This window comes from Rhinoraja longicauda, chromosome 30, assembly GCF_053455715.1.
Source record: "Rhinoraja longicauda isolate Sanriku21f chromosome 30, sRhiLon1.1, whole genome shotgun sequence".
Lineage (NCBI taxonomy): Eukaryota > Metazoa > Chordata > Chondrichthyes > Rajiformes > Arhynchobatidae > Rhinoraja > Rhinoraja longicauda.
The window spans coordinates 25,203,261-25,219,083 of NC_135982.1; the positions used below are offsets into that span (position 1 = coordinate 25,203,261).

Genomic DNA, 15,823 nt, shown 5'->3' on the forward strand with positions numbered 1-15,823 from the left:
GTAGTGTTAGATAGGCACATGGATATGCAGGAAATGGATCAGGTGCAGGCAGAGATGAGTCTATCCTGCCATCGTGTTGGGCACGGTCATTGTGGGCCGAAGGGCCTGTTCCTGTGCTGTACTATTCCATGTCTATACATTATGAAATATGTTTATCACTTTGTCCATCTCCATCATAATTTCTCCAGCCTCTGCTATATTTAATTTTGCTCTGTTCTTTTTTACTTATTTGTGCAACTTTTTACAAATCTACTTCTCTGCCTTGGTGACATTCCCATCTCCTACCTTGCAATATCTTTGGTCGTCGTTCATGTGGTTTCTAAAACTCTTTGCAATCGTCAGATCTCTGACCCTTCTTGACAATAAGCCCCTTGTGATTTCCTGTGGCATCTAACTTTAGCAACTCGTCTCTCTGGGTCATTTTTATTTCACAGTGAATAAGAGAAACCATTAGCGTTTCTGCTCTGCTACCTGCATCGGTGGGATTGAGGACTGATGAAGGGTCCCTGAGCTGAAACATGAACTCTTTCTCCTCCCACAAAGTGCTGCCTGATCTGCTGTGTGCTTCCAGCATCTTCTGGTTTTAACTCGGCCCGTCTTGTCTATGCTCTAGTGACTCCACTCAGCCCATGTTCACATGGGCAGCAGCCCAGAAGTGGGCTCTTCAGCCCATCGACTTCATGCCAGCTCTATTGTTCGATCCATTAATGCTGCGGGTTTATGTCCGAGTATACCTGTTCTACTTCCTCTGGACATCCCTATCTGACACCCTTGGTCTCATTTTAATCTCGAGCCTTTGCCCACCCATCTACAAAGCAAAACCCCTCTCACCTGCATCCACCTATCACTTAGCCGGCTTTGTCCCACCCCGCTTCTCTTTCCCAGCTTTCTACCTCTTACTATAATCAGTCCAATGAAGGGTCCAGTCCTGAAACGTCACCTGCGCGTTGCTTCCACAGAGGCTGCCTGGCCCGCTGAGTTCATCCAGCACACTGTGTTTTACTCAACATTCCAGTGTCAGCAATTCCTTGTCTTTTCAAATGTCTTTCTTTGGTTCTTCTCAGTTTGTTTTTTTCCTTAGTTTAGTTTAGAGATAGTGTGGAAACAGGCCCTTCGGCCCAGCCACTCCACGCCGGCCAGCGAACCCCGCACATGGAACACTATCCCACATACACTGGGGACAATCAGGTGCCTCCTTAAAGAAGCAATAGCATTTTCATTGTTCCACATGAAGCTCATATTCCACTTGGGTGGCTCACAACCTGGTGATATGAATATTGAAGATATTGAAGAGTAACTCAGCAGGACAGGCAGCATCTCTGGATAGAAGGAATGGGTGACGTTTCGGGTGAACTCTCCAGTTTTGAGTAACACCCCTACCCTCTCCATCTTTCCGTCCCGCGTCCTCTCCCCCCCCCCCCCCCCCCCCCCACCCCACCCCACCCCCAGTCTCTCCCAATGCACACTCAACTCTCCCGTGATTAGATCGCTCTTCCCCTCTCCCGTCCCATTCCACCTCGATCCCTCTCTCTTGATCTTGCATTTCTCAGTTAATGTTTTATCTTTGCTGTGTTGTATCCAGGTGATCTGGGCATTGCCTTGGGAACAGCTCGACCAAGCACACAACGTTGCTGGAGATCATCTGAAACATGGGCAGCTTCTCCCTCCCTCCACCTTCCTCCCTCCCTCCACATCCCTCCCTCCCTCCACATCCCTCCCTCCCTCCACCTTCCTCCCTCCCACCCTCTCCCTCCACCGGGAACTGCACCTACGAGGCCCATTTCCAGTACCAGTTGTTTCCAGCGGTCTACACCATCGTGTTCGTTCTGGGCTTGACCGGAAACGTCTCGGCCCTCTGCCTATTTATAAAGAAAACTACAAAGGCCTCGCCATCTTTCATCTACATTGCAAACCTGATGGTGGTGGACATCGTTTATATTTGGACCTTGCCCTTTCGAATCCATTACCACATGAAGGGGAACCACTGGGTCTTTGGCGACGTAACCTGCAGGATCACAGGGACATTGTACTACGCCAACGTTTACCTCAACGTTACTTTCCTCAGCCTGATCTGTGTGGACCGTTACATTGTGGTGGTCCACCCTCGGACATACATCAGGATGAGGAGGTCCAGCATCTCGCGGATGGTCTCGGCGCTAGTCTGGCTGCTGGCCTTTGCCATCATGCTCCCACTGGTCGTCGGTGGTTCCCTACTCAACAACGGCACCAACAACTCCACCGCCTGCTTCGAGAACTTTGACAACGAGACTTGGAGCAAGAGGATGGCGGCGTACAACATCACGGCATTCATCTTCGGTTTCTTCATCCCCTTTACCATTATTATTATATTCTACCCGCTGGCCGCCAGGAAAATAGCCCAGCTGAAGAGCAGCATCCACAGGGAGAAGGCGTTGAGAATGATCTGGATCATTATGGTGATCTCCATTCTTTGCTTCGTCCCATATCACATCACCCACTTCTTCTACTTGCTTGCCCGTTTGGAAGTCATTGAGAGCTGTGCTCTCCACAGCTTCCTGTACAAGAGCCGGCGGGTCACCATGGCCACTGTCAGCCTCGCCTGCTGCCTCGACCCTCTCATCTACTTCTTTGCAACCAACAAATTCAAGCTAATTTACAGCGCGAAGAGGCGATCGCTTCAGAAGGCTTACAGCATCGCCCTGCGCTAAACTGTGAGCTGTAACTAACAGACGTGACCGAAGACTGTTGGCAACTTGGGTCCCTATGTTAATGCAGCAGAATTAGGCCATTCAGCCCTTCAAGTTTACTCCATTCATTCATGACTGATCCATCTTTCCCTCAACCCCAATCTCCTGCTTCTCCCCATAACCCCTGACATCCTTACTAATCAAGAATCTGTCAACCTCCGCCTTATAAATATCCATTGACTTGGCCTCCACTGCCACACTGAATCCAACAAACTCACCACCCTCTGCCGAAAGTAATTCCTTCTTATCTCCTTTAGTTTGGTTTAGAGATACAGCGTGGAAACAGGCCCTTCGGCCTACTGAGACTATGCCAACCAGCGATCCCCGCACACTAACACTATCATACATACACGAGGGGCAATATATGATTTTACCAAAGCAATTAACCTACAAACCTGTGGAGCGTGGGGGAAAACCGGAGATCCCGGAGAAAACCCACGCAGGTCACAGGGAGAACGTACACACTCTGCACAGAACAGCACCTGTAGTCAGGATCAAACCCGGGTGGTTAAAACCGAAGATAGACACAAAAAGCTGGTGTAACTCAGCGGGACGGGCAGCCTCTCTGGAGAATGGGAATAGGTGACGTTTCAGGTCAAGACCCTTCTTCAGACTGAGAGTCAGGGGAAAGGGAAACGAGAGAGATAGACGGCGATATTGAACAGATGAATGAAAGATATACAAAGGGTACCTATGGTAAAGGAGACAGGCTGTGGGCTGAAAACAAGTTACAGACAATGAGACTCAACAAGATGACTTTGAACCTAGTACCACAATTTGGGTGGGGGAGGGGCAGAGAGAGAGAGAGAGAGAGAGAGAGAGGGGATGCAAGGGTTACTTGAAGTTAGAGAAATCAATATTCATACCACTGGGCTAGTCATGTTTGTCCACTTGAGTCATTTGATCTTCATCATCCATCTCTAAAGTTGTGGACACAGCACTGTTTTAATGATGGAAAATGCCCGCTCGAGTTGTGTCAGAAATTCATCTGGTACAGAGGGCGATGACAAGATAAAGACTGAGACACAGACTGCCTGAGGCGTTTTCAACCTGCCAGGTTCCTGTAGTTAAAAAGGTTGAATCTGGCCCAGAAAGTCAAAAACCATTGGAAGAACAAATGGAAAACATCAGGATAAAGTTTCTGACCACAAGGAACTGCAGATGCTAGTTCACAAAAAAAGACGTGATGTTTCGGGTATGAAGAAGGATGCCGACCTGAAACGTCGCCTATCTAGGATAGAGTTTCTTCTCATGGGTTGGGTGAGTTGGGCAAAATAGTGCAAGAGAGTAAAGACAGTAAACACGCACGTTTTCCACAACTTTATCTGCTGGATTAAGATCCATCTCAGAAATTCGTCACATCATGTTTTCAATCCAAGAAATAAAATTTAATCCCATCACTTTTTAGTTTAGTTTAGAGATACAGCGTGGAATCAGGCCCTTCGACCCACAGAGTCCACACTGACCAGCGATCCCTGCACACTAACACTATCCTACACACACTAGGGCCAATCTTACATTTATACCAAGCCAATTAACCTACATCTTTGGAGTGTGGGAGAAAACCGAAGATCTTGGAGAAAACCCACGCAGGTCTCGGGGAGAAGGTAAAACTCCGTACAGACAGCACCCGTAGTCGGGATCTGACCCGAGTCTCTGACGCTGTAAGGCAGCAACTCTGCCACTGTCTTTGAAATAAATTTGTCAGGGATGTTAACCTGAAGCTTGGAGACTCACTCGGTGGATGTGAACAAGCTGATGGGTCCAGTTCAGGACAACGGCTTTTGGAGGATCTCAGGGTGTGTGGAGTTCTTCTAGGGATGAAGGGCGGCAGTAATGGGGAGACACTGGGATACTGCAGAGAATATTGAGAACATCATCATTCAAGTGTTTAATATTATGAAGACACTGGGAACTACAGATGCTGCTTTACAATAAAGGTCAGTGGGTCAGTCAGGCAGCATCCCTGGAGAACATGGAAGCTAGACACAAAGTGCTGGAGTAACTCAGCGGGTCAGGCAGCATCTCTGGAGAACGTGGACAGGTGACGTTTATGGTCAGGGTCCTTGAATCAGTCTGAAGGTACCTGACCCGAAACGTCGTCTGTCCATATCTTGCAGAGATGAAGCTTGGCCTGCTGAGTCACCCCTACAGTCTGTGTCATGTTTAATATCATGAAGGTTTAAAAAAAAGACTTCTTCATTTCCCACGATCTGCTGAGGCCGGCCTTTGTTGACCAACCCCTTGTTTCCCTTGAGAAAGTGGACCATTTTGGACACACAGGGACAGGAGTCAGCCATTCGACTCATAGATTGCTGATGAGCTCTGACCCAATAATAAGTTTTTGCTGAGAAAAACACGGCTGTGTTTTGTTTTTTGTCAACCTTCTTTTGCTGGAAAAAATATCACCAGTCGGTAGAGTGGGTGAAGTAAATAATGACTAACATCATCGTTGAGCTGTGGAGGAGGCTTTGATCGGACACCTCTAGTCTACACATAGTGCAGCTGCCAACAGCTCTTCAAACCCATTGCATCATCTCACTGGATCCTGCTGCTGCTGCTTTGACTTTTACACGAAGCAAATACAAAAATATCAAAACAGTCATTTTTCTGTGCCTTTTTACTTTGCTATTCCCGCTGGTCCGAGAGGAATAGACTGAGGCAGCCCTTTCTTCAGTAACGTGATCAGGTAACTGCCCAACTCTTCATCCTGAACAACAACAAAAAAGGAACATTCACAATTATTATCAAGTACAGGAGCCGTTTATGCAGAGAGCAAAACTCTTCGAGCAAGAGATGGTCAATCACCGTCGATCATCTCACTTTGGTATTATGATCTCATTTTTATTATGGCTCTTATTGGATTTTTTTCCATGTGATTTTAAGCCCATGGTTTTGTCCCAGGCTGGCTTTAAACATCCAAATGCTTTTGAGGGAAACTTTCTCCACAGGGCTCGGCTCGATGGATCGGTCGGTCTTTTTAGAGTTTCGTGTTTAGAGATAAGGCGCGGAAACAGGCCCTTCGGCCCACCAAGTCTGTGCCGGCCAGCGATCGCCTCGTACACTTGCACTATCCCACTCGGACAATTTACAATTTTACCAAAGACAATTAACCTACAAACTTGTACGTCTTTGGGATGTGGGAGGAAACTGGAGCACCCGGAGAAAACCCACGTGGTCACAGGGAGAACGTACAAACTCCATATGGACAACAGCCACAGTTAGGATTGAGCCTCGTGTGTCGGGGTGGGATAAGGCAGCAGCTCTACCACTGTGCCGACATCTTCTCGTCCCATAATTTTTGTATGCTCTACGACAGCTCAGTTTTAATACAATTATATTTCCCTGTTCGGCAGCAGAATATATGCTACAGCCTGAAGAGTCTCCTTTATGCTTTACTCCGTTTCTCTAAGGTCGGATGGGAGACTTGACAGAAGTATATCAACTTATGGGAGGCATTGATAGGGTAAACAGTCAGAACCTTGTCCCAGGATGGATATATCAAAGACTAGAGGGCATAGCTTCCAGGTGAGAGGGGCAAAGTTTCTTGGGGATGGGTGGGGCTAGTTTTTTTTTCACACTAAGAGAGGTGGGTGCCTGGAATCTGTGAGGGGAGATGGTGGAGGCAGACAAGATAGTGGCATTTAAGAGGCTTTTAGACAGGCACGTGGATATGTGGGGAATGCAAGGAAATGGATCCGTGCAGGCAGAGGAGATTAGTTTAGCTTGACATCAGGTTAAGCACAGACACTGCGGGCCGAAGGGCCTGTTCCTGTGCTATACTGTTCTGTGTTCTATTCCATTCCATGCTCTCTAGTTACAGATGCTGCTTTGTGTTATTGTTGTACAAATAGTAATATACGTTAGCACCAAGTAAAGTCTTTGGCTTCATTGTGTCAAAATCGTTTGCCAACACTTGCATTAAGTCATTTGGAAACTTCACAAATAGGATGGCATTTTGACTTGCTCCTGTGCCAAGTCAAGCCTCAAATGAGATGTAACTTTCGATTTTCAAATCCTTTATCGCATCAAATAAAATGGATCCCCATGAAACAGAAAACGCACTTGTGGGCACTGTGGATAAACGTACTTGCCAACTAGAAAATGTCACTTTTTCTCATTTAGGAAGTGAAACTTGCCGTGAGTCACTTTCCAATGCAGAGTACCTCAAATACTCATTTGTAACATTCATGCACGGCTCAGTGTAGGTTTAAAGCTGAATGGGAATTTATATCGAATCGCATTCTCCCTTTCATTGAAGTTTAGTTTAGTTTAGAAATACAGAGCGGAAACAGGGGCCCTTCAGCCCGCCAAGTCCGTGCCAACCAGCGATCCCCGTACAGGGGACGTACAACGAGATCTGGGTGTCCTAGTGCATCAGTCACTGAAAGGAAGCATGCAGGTACAGCAGGCAGTGAAGAAAGCCAATGGAATGTTGGCCATCATAACAAGAGGAGTTGAGTATAGGAGCAAAAAGGTCCTTCTGCAGTTGTACAGGGCCCTAGTGAGACCGAACCTGGAGTATTGTGTGCAGTTTTGGTCTCCAAATTTGAGGAAGGATATTCTTGCTATTGAGGGCGTGCAGCGTAGGTTTACTAGGTTAATTCCCGGAATGGCGGGACTGTCATATGTTGAAAGACTGGAGCGACTAGGCTTGTATACACTGGAATTTAGAAGGATGAGAGGAGATCTTATCGAAACGTATAAGATTATTAAGGGGTTGGACATGTTAGAGGCAGGAAACATGTTCCCAATGTTGGGGGAGTCCAGAACAAGGGGCCACAGTTTAAGAATAAGGGGTAGGCCATTTAGAACTGAGATGAGGAAAAACTTTTTCAGTCAGAGAGTTGTAAATCTGTGGAATTCTCTGCCTCAGAAGGCAGTGGAGGCCAATTCTCTGAATGCATTCAAGAGAGAGCTGGATAGAGCTCTTAAGGATAGCGGAGTCAGGGGGTATGGGGAGAAGGCAGGAACGGGGTACTGATTGAGAATGATCAGCCATGATCACATTGAATGGCGGTGCTGGCTCGAAGGGCCGAATGGCCTCCTGCACCTATTGTCTATTGTCTACACTATCATTATCCTACACACTAGGGACAATTTACAATCTTTACCAAAGCCAAATTAACCTACAAACCTGTACGTCTTTGGAGTGTGGGAGGAAACCGGAGTGCCCGGGGAAAACCCACGCACGTCACGGGGTGAACGTACAAACTCCGGACAGACAGCACCCGCAGTCAGGATCAAACCCGGGTCTCTGGCGCTGTGAGGCAGCAACTCTGCCGCTGCGCCACTGCGCCCAGGTTTACCACGTTAAAGATGAACCTTGTTGTGCCCTTCTACTTTATTGGAGGAAAGTGCCCATTATTGTTAAAAGGGTGGAGCAAACGTGAACATTGTCCATCATTTGTATTAAGCAGGACACTGACAGATAGTACCAGAGCCTTTAGCTAGTCACACAATGACCCCTGGAATATTGTGAACAGAAAGCTAAGCTGAATATTTAAAGACTTTCCTTTTAGCCTGAAATTGGTTGGTTATCCAAAACCTTTACCCACCTGGTAAGTCCACGAAACCAACACATCTTTCGTACTCTGGTCATCAGACATTGCACTGATTTTAATGAGAATGGATTCCACCATCACAGACCCATCAGGGAGGTGCTGAATAGGATAATCTTTCAAGATGCTTTGAAAAATAAATAACCAATTGAGTTGTACAACATTACCACATCTTATAAACACTTAACGCCTCATAAACCAGGTCAATATTAAGCAACAGTCAGGTTCACAGATTCCAGTTGTGAATGTATGAGACATTCCCCTCACATTGATGTTGTTGCAGATCACAACCAAGCCAGTTTTGGGCCAGCAGTCTGCATTTTATCAGCAGCCTGTTCATTACTTTCATTATAAACTGTGCAGCAATGGTGCATGGACTCAACATATTTATCACGGCCAGACTAACATTCTCCCTCTTAGGATCATTTGTCCTGCCTTTTCTGGTTAAAAATATACAGCCATTTTTGTTATGGTCTGAAGAAGTCAAAGTCAAATATCCAATGTAGAGGCTTCCCTTTCTCCAGCTCCTCCCTCGATCCTGATGCCCAACTAATTAAGTGCAAATCTCCATCGTACAGACTGAAGATTCCCTCTCATTTTATTGCACACGACAAAATTCCTTTTGTGTCAAATACGGCACGGTGGTGCAGCGATAGAGTTGCTGCCTCACAGCGCCAAAGGTTCGATTCAACCTCGACCTCAGGTGCAGTCTGTGTGGAGTTTGCAGTTCTCCCTGAGAACGCATGGGTTTTCTCCGGGTGCTCTGGCTTCTTCCTACACTCCACAAAGATGTCCATTAATGGGCTTCGATAAGAATGTAACTTATCCCTCGTGTGCAGGATAGTGCTCGTGTACGGGGATCGCTGGTCGGCGCGGACACGGAATGTGCAATATCTGATCGTGTTTCAATAGGTATAAAATAAAGGTAAATTTAAATATTGCCGTTTTAAAAGCAAGTCTTTCCAAAAAAAAAAAGAGAATAATGGTTAAGAAGCTTATGATTTTGCGCCCGTTTCCCCTCTTCCAGGATCAAATCACGACTGATGTTTGATTAGCCTACTTGGAAAATTATTAATTCCTTATATTGGAAAGCAGCCAGCACTAAACACACAGCAGAGTAGTCTGTCACCGATCACATGGCTACGTTTAGTGTGGAGATACGGAATGGAAACAGGCCCTTTGGCCCACCGAGTCCACGCTGATCATCCATTTACACTCGTTCTATGTTATTCCACTTTCGCATCCTCTCCCTGCACACCCGGGGCAATGTTACACTGATCCATTAACCTGCCAATCCACACGGGATGTGGGAGGAAACCGGAGCACTCAGCCGAAAGCCCGTGCGGTCACAGTGAGAACGTGCAAACTCCACACAGACAATTCCCCGTGTCGGGATCGATCCCAGCTCTCTGGCGCTGTGAGGCAGTGGCTCTACCAGAATAGTAGAGAAGGTGTTTGAACAGAAATGCAAATTGAATAATATCTTTCTAAATAGACATCTTATATGGTAAGCTTCGGCCTGTGCATCGATAGTTTATATACTGGGGAACAAGAGATGCTTCTCAGGCTGAGTAACACAAGTTACAGATGATGGGGAAAATGTTGCCTGCTCATTAGTTTATGATTACAAAAGACAAACTGCACTCGTTCACGTTGGTGAGTCTAATTACAATTGGGACACATAATCTTCAGCTTTTGTCTGATCGAAAGAGCAGCTAAAAGAGGTGCAGAGACACATTAAAATGCATGCTAAAGGCACCGGATTCAGACAGCGCTCGCTCGCTCGCATGATGATCCCTTGGGCTATATTTAATTACAATAGATAACAGGGATCCCAAGTTATTTGTAGCACATAAGGAACAAATGCACCTGTCTTACATTCCCCGGACACAACTGAACAGAAGAGTAATTGTTTCTGTGCCAGGCTTTCTTATGTTTGGTAGGTCCTTTAGTGTGAATAAATTTAGCAGTGTATTATCAGGGGTTTCTCTCTGTTCTGAATTACATTCTATGTGGTGTGTATTGCGGTATTTTGCCGTGTCTGCCATTAACACAAAGATAGCTACTTCCTGAGTTGGCCCAATTATCCCGACATACTCAGGCGGTCACCGTGCGCAGCGGTAGAGTTGCTACCTTACAGCGGCGGAGACGGGTTCCATCCCGGCTACGGGTGCTGCCTGTATGGAGTTTGTACGTTCTCCCCGTGACCGCGTGGGTTTTCGCCGAGATCTTCGGTTTCCTCCCTCGCTCCAAAGACGTGCAGGTATGCAGGTTAATTGGCTTGGTGTACGTGTAAAATTGTTCCAATTGTGTGTAGGGTAGTGTTAATGTGCAGGGATTGCTGGTCGGTGTGGACTCACTCGGTGGGCCGCAGGGCCTGTTTCTGCGCTGTATCTCTAAACTAAACTACAGGTACTCTCCAGGTTACGATGGATCGGCTTTGCGATAGTTCGACGTGGCGATGGTGCAAACGGCAGGGACCCGTAGCGAGCCGCCGCTCGCTTCCGGCCACGTGATCGCGTGCGTTACAATGCATTGCGACTTACGATACTTTGGTTTTCCGATGGGTTTTCTCGGAAGGTGATCCCCATCGGAAGCTGAGGAGCACTAAGCCACTCACTTTTTCAGGTGGCTGTATATCCGGTTTAAGGTGTCCTGTTCGGAGTGGTGGTCTTGTATCTGCACCTTGCAGGTGTAGCGGAGATGGTGCTCACTGAGGCCCAACTCTTTCACAGCTTGTTCAGGTGAAATCAGGCGAAGGCTCTACACACACAGGAGCAGAGGAGAGTTACGTTTTCTCCCCTTCAATAGATCGGTAAATTTACAATGAAAATTTACTTTACAATTTAATTCATAATTGAATTTAAACGCGTTTCTCACATTATCCTTTATAATCAGCGTGCCGTGCATTAGCTTCTGTTTCTTTGGGTCAGGTATCGGACCTAAAGTGTGGGAAGAAAATATACGTAGCTAACATAACAAACAACGTTTTTCATAAAGTAAAATGCTTAGATAGCTAATAATTTAAAAAAATCAAATAAAGAAAATTCAAGATAAGGTCAAGTTCCACCAAGCTCTGAGAAATCTGACCTTGAGCACTCAATATGTTGGAGAAACGGAGGATCTCGAGGCCATGCACTGGGGCTCTATGAAAGCACAGTGCAGTCGGCTCGGTGACACAGCGGTCGAGTTACTGCCTTTGCAGTGCCAGAGACCCAGGTTTGAACCTGACCATATGTGCTGTCTGTGTGGAGTTTGTACATTCTCCCTGTGACCGCGTGGGTTTTCTCCGGGTGCTCCGGTTTCCTCCCACGCTCAGAAGACATGCAAGATTGTCGGTTAATTGGCTTCTGTAAACTGTCCCTAGTGTGTGGGATAGAACTAATGTACAGGGTGATCGCTGGTCAGCGCGGACACGGTGGGCCGAAGGGCCTGTTACCGGGCTGTAACTATCGACTAAACACAGCCACCCATCCATCAGTGCCATCACCTCCTGCCTCATCTCTGGACTATTTGCAGTTCCCACAGTGGACACCAAGAAGCATCACCTCCTGCCTCATAAAACCAGACGGAAATAAGTCAAATTTGATACAGAAACAAGTTCTCAGTCCCAAAGAAGAGGAGGATGTAGTGCTCAAGCTGAACTTGTTGATGTGAGTGCCAATAGTAAGCTTTGACAGGCTATTTTGTGCATCAGAATGGCACAGCTGGTGGAGCTGCTGCCCACAATGCCAGACCTATGTTCGACCCTGACCCTGCGCGGAGTTTGCATGTTCGCCCCGTGGATTTCACCTGAATGCTCTGGTTTCCTCCCACATCCCAATGTTTGTCGGTTAATTGGCCCTCTGTAAGCTGCCCCCAAGTGTGTAGGAAGTGGATGGGAAAGTGGGCTAACACAGAACTAGGGTGATCGATGGTCAGTGTGGACTCGGTGGGCCGAAGGGCCTCTTTCCATGCTGTAGCTTTCAAACAGTTCAATCCAAGAAAACCCCAGGTTAGACATATCAACCACAACAAACTATATAACATTATGATTAACAAAAAGCCTGGTATTCATTGCTGAGAGTAATCTGTGCCCAACTTGGCCGAGTTGTGGTAACTCTGCACAGACCGGTGAGCACACCAAGGTCCACCTTGATGAGGCAAACCACTTGGCAAAACATTTACTTACAAACAGAACGATAAGATTGTTTTAAGACTCGAAAGTAAGTATAATTTTATTACCAAGAGCCGAATCCCTTTTGAGCAAAGAGAGAGAAATATCCACAGGAATGTTGGGATTGGTCACGATTGTAGCGGTCTCTCCATTGGCTGGCATGTAGCAATTAATACCTAGGCACAACATTAACACCAATAGGTATCAAACATCATCCATGCTTACAAAAACTTATTTATTATACTAAGATAGTATATATTATACTAAGTTATACTAAGAGTAGAATGGAACTGCTTTTAGCACAGCACAAGAGCGGGTCATTCCATCTACAGCAAGAAACGAACTGCTGGAGGAGCTCAGCGGATTAGGCAGTCGAAGAGTTGACGTTTTGGATTGGTGCTCTGCATTGGGAATGAGAGTGGAGAGGGGAGGGAGCCAGTGTAACAGGGTGAGGATGAGGGGTGAGGATGTGGTGAGGGAGGAGGGGAGGGAGGAGAGGAGGGAGGGGGAGGGAGGGGTGAGGGAGGAGGGGTGGGGGGAGAGGTGGGAAGGGGAGAATGAGGGGGAAGGGGAGGGGTGAGGGGGGGGAGACAGGTGATAGTGGAGGAGGGGGGTGGTGGGCAGATGCAGCTGGGGTGAGGAGGCTGGATGTGGAGACAGAGGCTGGAAGGTGATAAGTGGAGACGGCAAAGAGTGGTAGGCTCTGGAATCTGACATGTAAGGAATGTGGTAAGTGAAACTGGAACCAGTGGGAGAAGGGTAATAAAATGGGTAATGGGGTATTGGGGGAGGTGTTGTAAACATGGGTTCAGATCAGGGGAGAGAAGGAACCCAGGGAGTACGGGTTACTTGAAGTTGGGACTTTCAACGCTCATGCTATTGGCTTGGAATATGAGGTGTTGATCTCCTCTTGAGGAAACAGCGAGAAATATCCACTGGGATCTTGGGATAGACAGATGGATATGCAGGGAATGGGGGAATATGGATCAGGTGCAGGCGGAGGAGATCAGTTTATCTTGACATAAGGCTCAGCACGGAGATCGTGGGTTGAGGGGGCTGTTCCTGTGTTGACCCGTGTTCCATGCTCTATGTATCTATGTATCTGTGTTCCATGCTCTATGTATCTATGTATCTGTGTTCCATGCTCTATGTATCTATGTATCTGTGTTCCATGCTCTATGTATCTATGTATCTGTGTTCCATGCTCTATGTATCTATGTATCTGTGTTCCAGGCTCTATGTCTCTACCTGTGTTCCATGCTCTATGTATCTATGTATCTGTGTTCCAGGCTCTATGTCTCTACCTGTGTTCCATGCTCTATGTATCTATGTATCTGTGTTCCATGCTCTATGTCTCTACCTGTGTTCCATGCTCTATGTATCTACGAGGGAAAATACGGAAGAAAAATTGCTGGGAAAATCATTTTTAATAATAAATTGAAAGTGGAGCCAAATGTAATGAATGTCATGTCCAATTCATATTTTTATATAATCCTCACGGTTGTGATCACAAGAAAAGATTTGCAGCAGGGTGGCGCAGTGGCAGAGTTGCTGCCTTACAGCGCCGGAGACCCAGGTACAATCCTGACTACGGGTGCTGACTGTACGGAGTTTGTACGTTCCCACGGGGTTTTCTCCGGGTGCTCCGGTTTCCTCTCACAATCCAAAAATGTACAGGTTTGTAAGCTAATTGGCTTTGGTAAAACTGTCCCTAACGTGTGTAGGATGGTGCTATTATTTATTTTATTTAGAGATACAGCGCAGAAACAGGCCCTTCGGCCCACCGGGTCCGCGCCGCCCAGCGATCCCCGCACATCAACACTATCCTACACACACTAGGGTGTCCAGCCAATTAACCTACAAACCTGTACGTCTTTGGAGTGTGGGAGGAAACCGAAGATCTCGGAGAAAACCCACGCAGGTCACGGGGAGAACGTACAAAACTCCGTACAGACGGCGCCCGTAGTCAGGATCGAACCTGAGTCTCCGGCGCTGCATTCGCTGCAAGGTGGCAACTCTACCGCTGCGCCACCGTGCCGCCGTGGGGATCTCTGGTCGGCGCGGACTCAGTGGGTCAAAAGGCAAAAGACATGGCCTTTCCGTGCTGTATCTCTAAACTAAACTAAAAAAACGAATTTGATTGGTGTTTTGACAAAGGCCTTGTTGGTTTTCTTTGCAGGTGTAATGATGCTGGGCTTTGAACAGGTAACTGAAGCATCCTACAGCAACCGGAGAGCGGTCACGAACTACCATCTACCCCGTTGGTGACCCTCGGACTATCTTCGATCGGACTTTACTGGCTTTATCGTGCACTACACGTTATTCCCTTTGTCATGTATCTGTACACTGTGGAGGGCTCGATTGTGATCATGCATTGTCATTCCGCTGACTGGATGGCACGCGACAAAAGCTTTTCACTGTACCTCGGTGACAATAAACTGAACGGCAACAGAAACTGTGTGAACGGGACTTACTAAATTCCTGCTCAATCTTCTGTTTGAGGAATCCCATTTTCTTGGCTTCCCCATGCACCAACAGCACGTGGTGTGGCTCTGCTTGACGAATGAGCTGCATGATGCCCTTGGCGTCTGCGTGGGCACTGAACGACATGTACTCCACCTGCATCTTCACCTCCAGCTGCAAGCACCACCAAGCAACAGCACCATTACAACACTTCATTTTGTCAACTGAAGTGAAACAAATTTTAGAAGAACTCAAAATCTCAATTGCGTAATTGGACAATGCGAAAGAAATAATGGAACCTGATGCAATCTACCCTCTCTATCATGGAGGTCAGGCAGCATCTCAGGAGAGAAGGAATGGGTGACGTTTCGGGTTGAGACTTACTAAATTCTCGACCCGAAACGTCACCCATTCCTTCCCTCCTGAGATGCTGCCTGACCTGCTGAGTTACTCCAGCATTCTGTGAATAAATACCTTCGATTTGTACCAGCATCTGCAGTTATTTTCTTACACTCTTTATCATGGATCTCTTTATAACAGATTCGGGTCATATCAATAGACAATAGACAATAGGTGCAGGAGGAGGGCATTCGGCCCTTCAAGCCAGCACCGCCATTCAATGTGATCATGGCTGATCATTCTCACTCAGTACCCCGTTCCTGCCTTCCCCCCATACCCCCTGACTCCGCTATCCTTAAGAGCTCTATCTAGCTCTCTCTTGAATGCATTCAGAGAATTGGCCTCCACTGCCTTCTGAGGCAGAGAATTCCACAGATTCACAACTCTCTGACTGAAAAAGTTCTTCCTCATCTCAGTTCTAAATGGCCTATCCCTTATTCTTAAACTGTGGCCCCTTGTTCTGGACTCCCCCGACATTGGGAACATGTTTCCTGCCTCTAACGTGTCCAACCCCTTAA

The 15,823-nt window shown here is 47.0% G+C and overlaps 3 protein-coding genes across 11 annotated transcripts in view; 2 read left to right on the plus strand and 1 right to left on the minus strand.

Moving 5' to 3' along the window:
• pusl1 (pseudouridine synthase like 1) overlaps nt 1-15,096 on the plus strand; it is a 70,662-nt gene extending 55,566 nt beyond the window's left edge. Inside the window, exon 9 of the transcript XR_013549168.1 lies at nt 14,623-15,096. The gene's annotated coding sequence lies outside the window, so the exon portion shown is untranslated. The remainder of the gene's footprint in view (nt 1-14,622) is intronic.
• LOC144608080 (lysophosphatidic acid receptor 6) lies at nt 1,634-3,463 on the plus strand. Its single transcript, XM_078425379.1, has one exon. The coding sequence runs from the start codon at nt 1,650-1,652 to the stop codon at nt 2,685-2,687; it is 1,038 nt and encodes a 345-aa protein (XP_078281505.1). The 5' UTR covers nt 1,634-1,649; the 3' UTR covers nt 2,688-3,463.
• ints11 (integrator complex subunit 11) overlaps nt 4,011-15,823 on the minus strand; it is a 41,020-nt gene continuing 29,207 nt past the window's right edge. For 7 of the 9 annotated variants that reach the window (XM_078425478.1, XM_078425479.1, XM_078425476.1 and 4 more), the window contains 6 exons: nt 14,918-15,080; nt 12,512-12,619; nt 11,168-11,229; nt 10,908-11,050; nt 8,285-8,414; nt 4,011-5,436 (listed from right to left, as the gene is read on the minus strand). In XM_078425478.1, the coding sequence (XP_078281604.1) occupies nt 5,347-5,436; nt 8,285-8,414; nt 10,908-11,050; nt 11,168-11,229; nt 12,512-12,619; nt 14,918-15,080 (696 nt within the window). In that variant the 3' untranslated portion in view covers nt 4,011-5,346. The remainder of the gene's footprint in view (nt 5,437-8,284; nt 8,415-10,907; nt 11,051-11,167; nt 11,230-12,511; nt 12,620-14,917; nt 15,081-15,823) is intronic. The other 2 variants (XM_078425483.1, XM_078425484.1) reach the window with 1 other exon arrangement.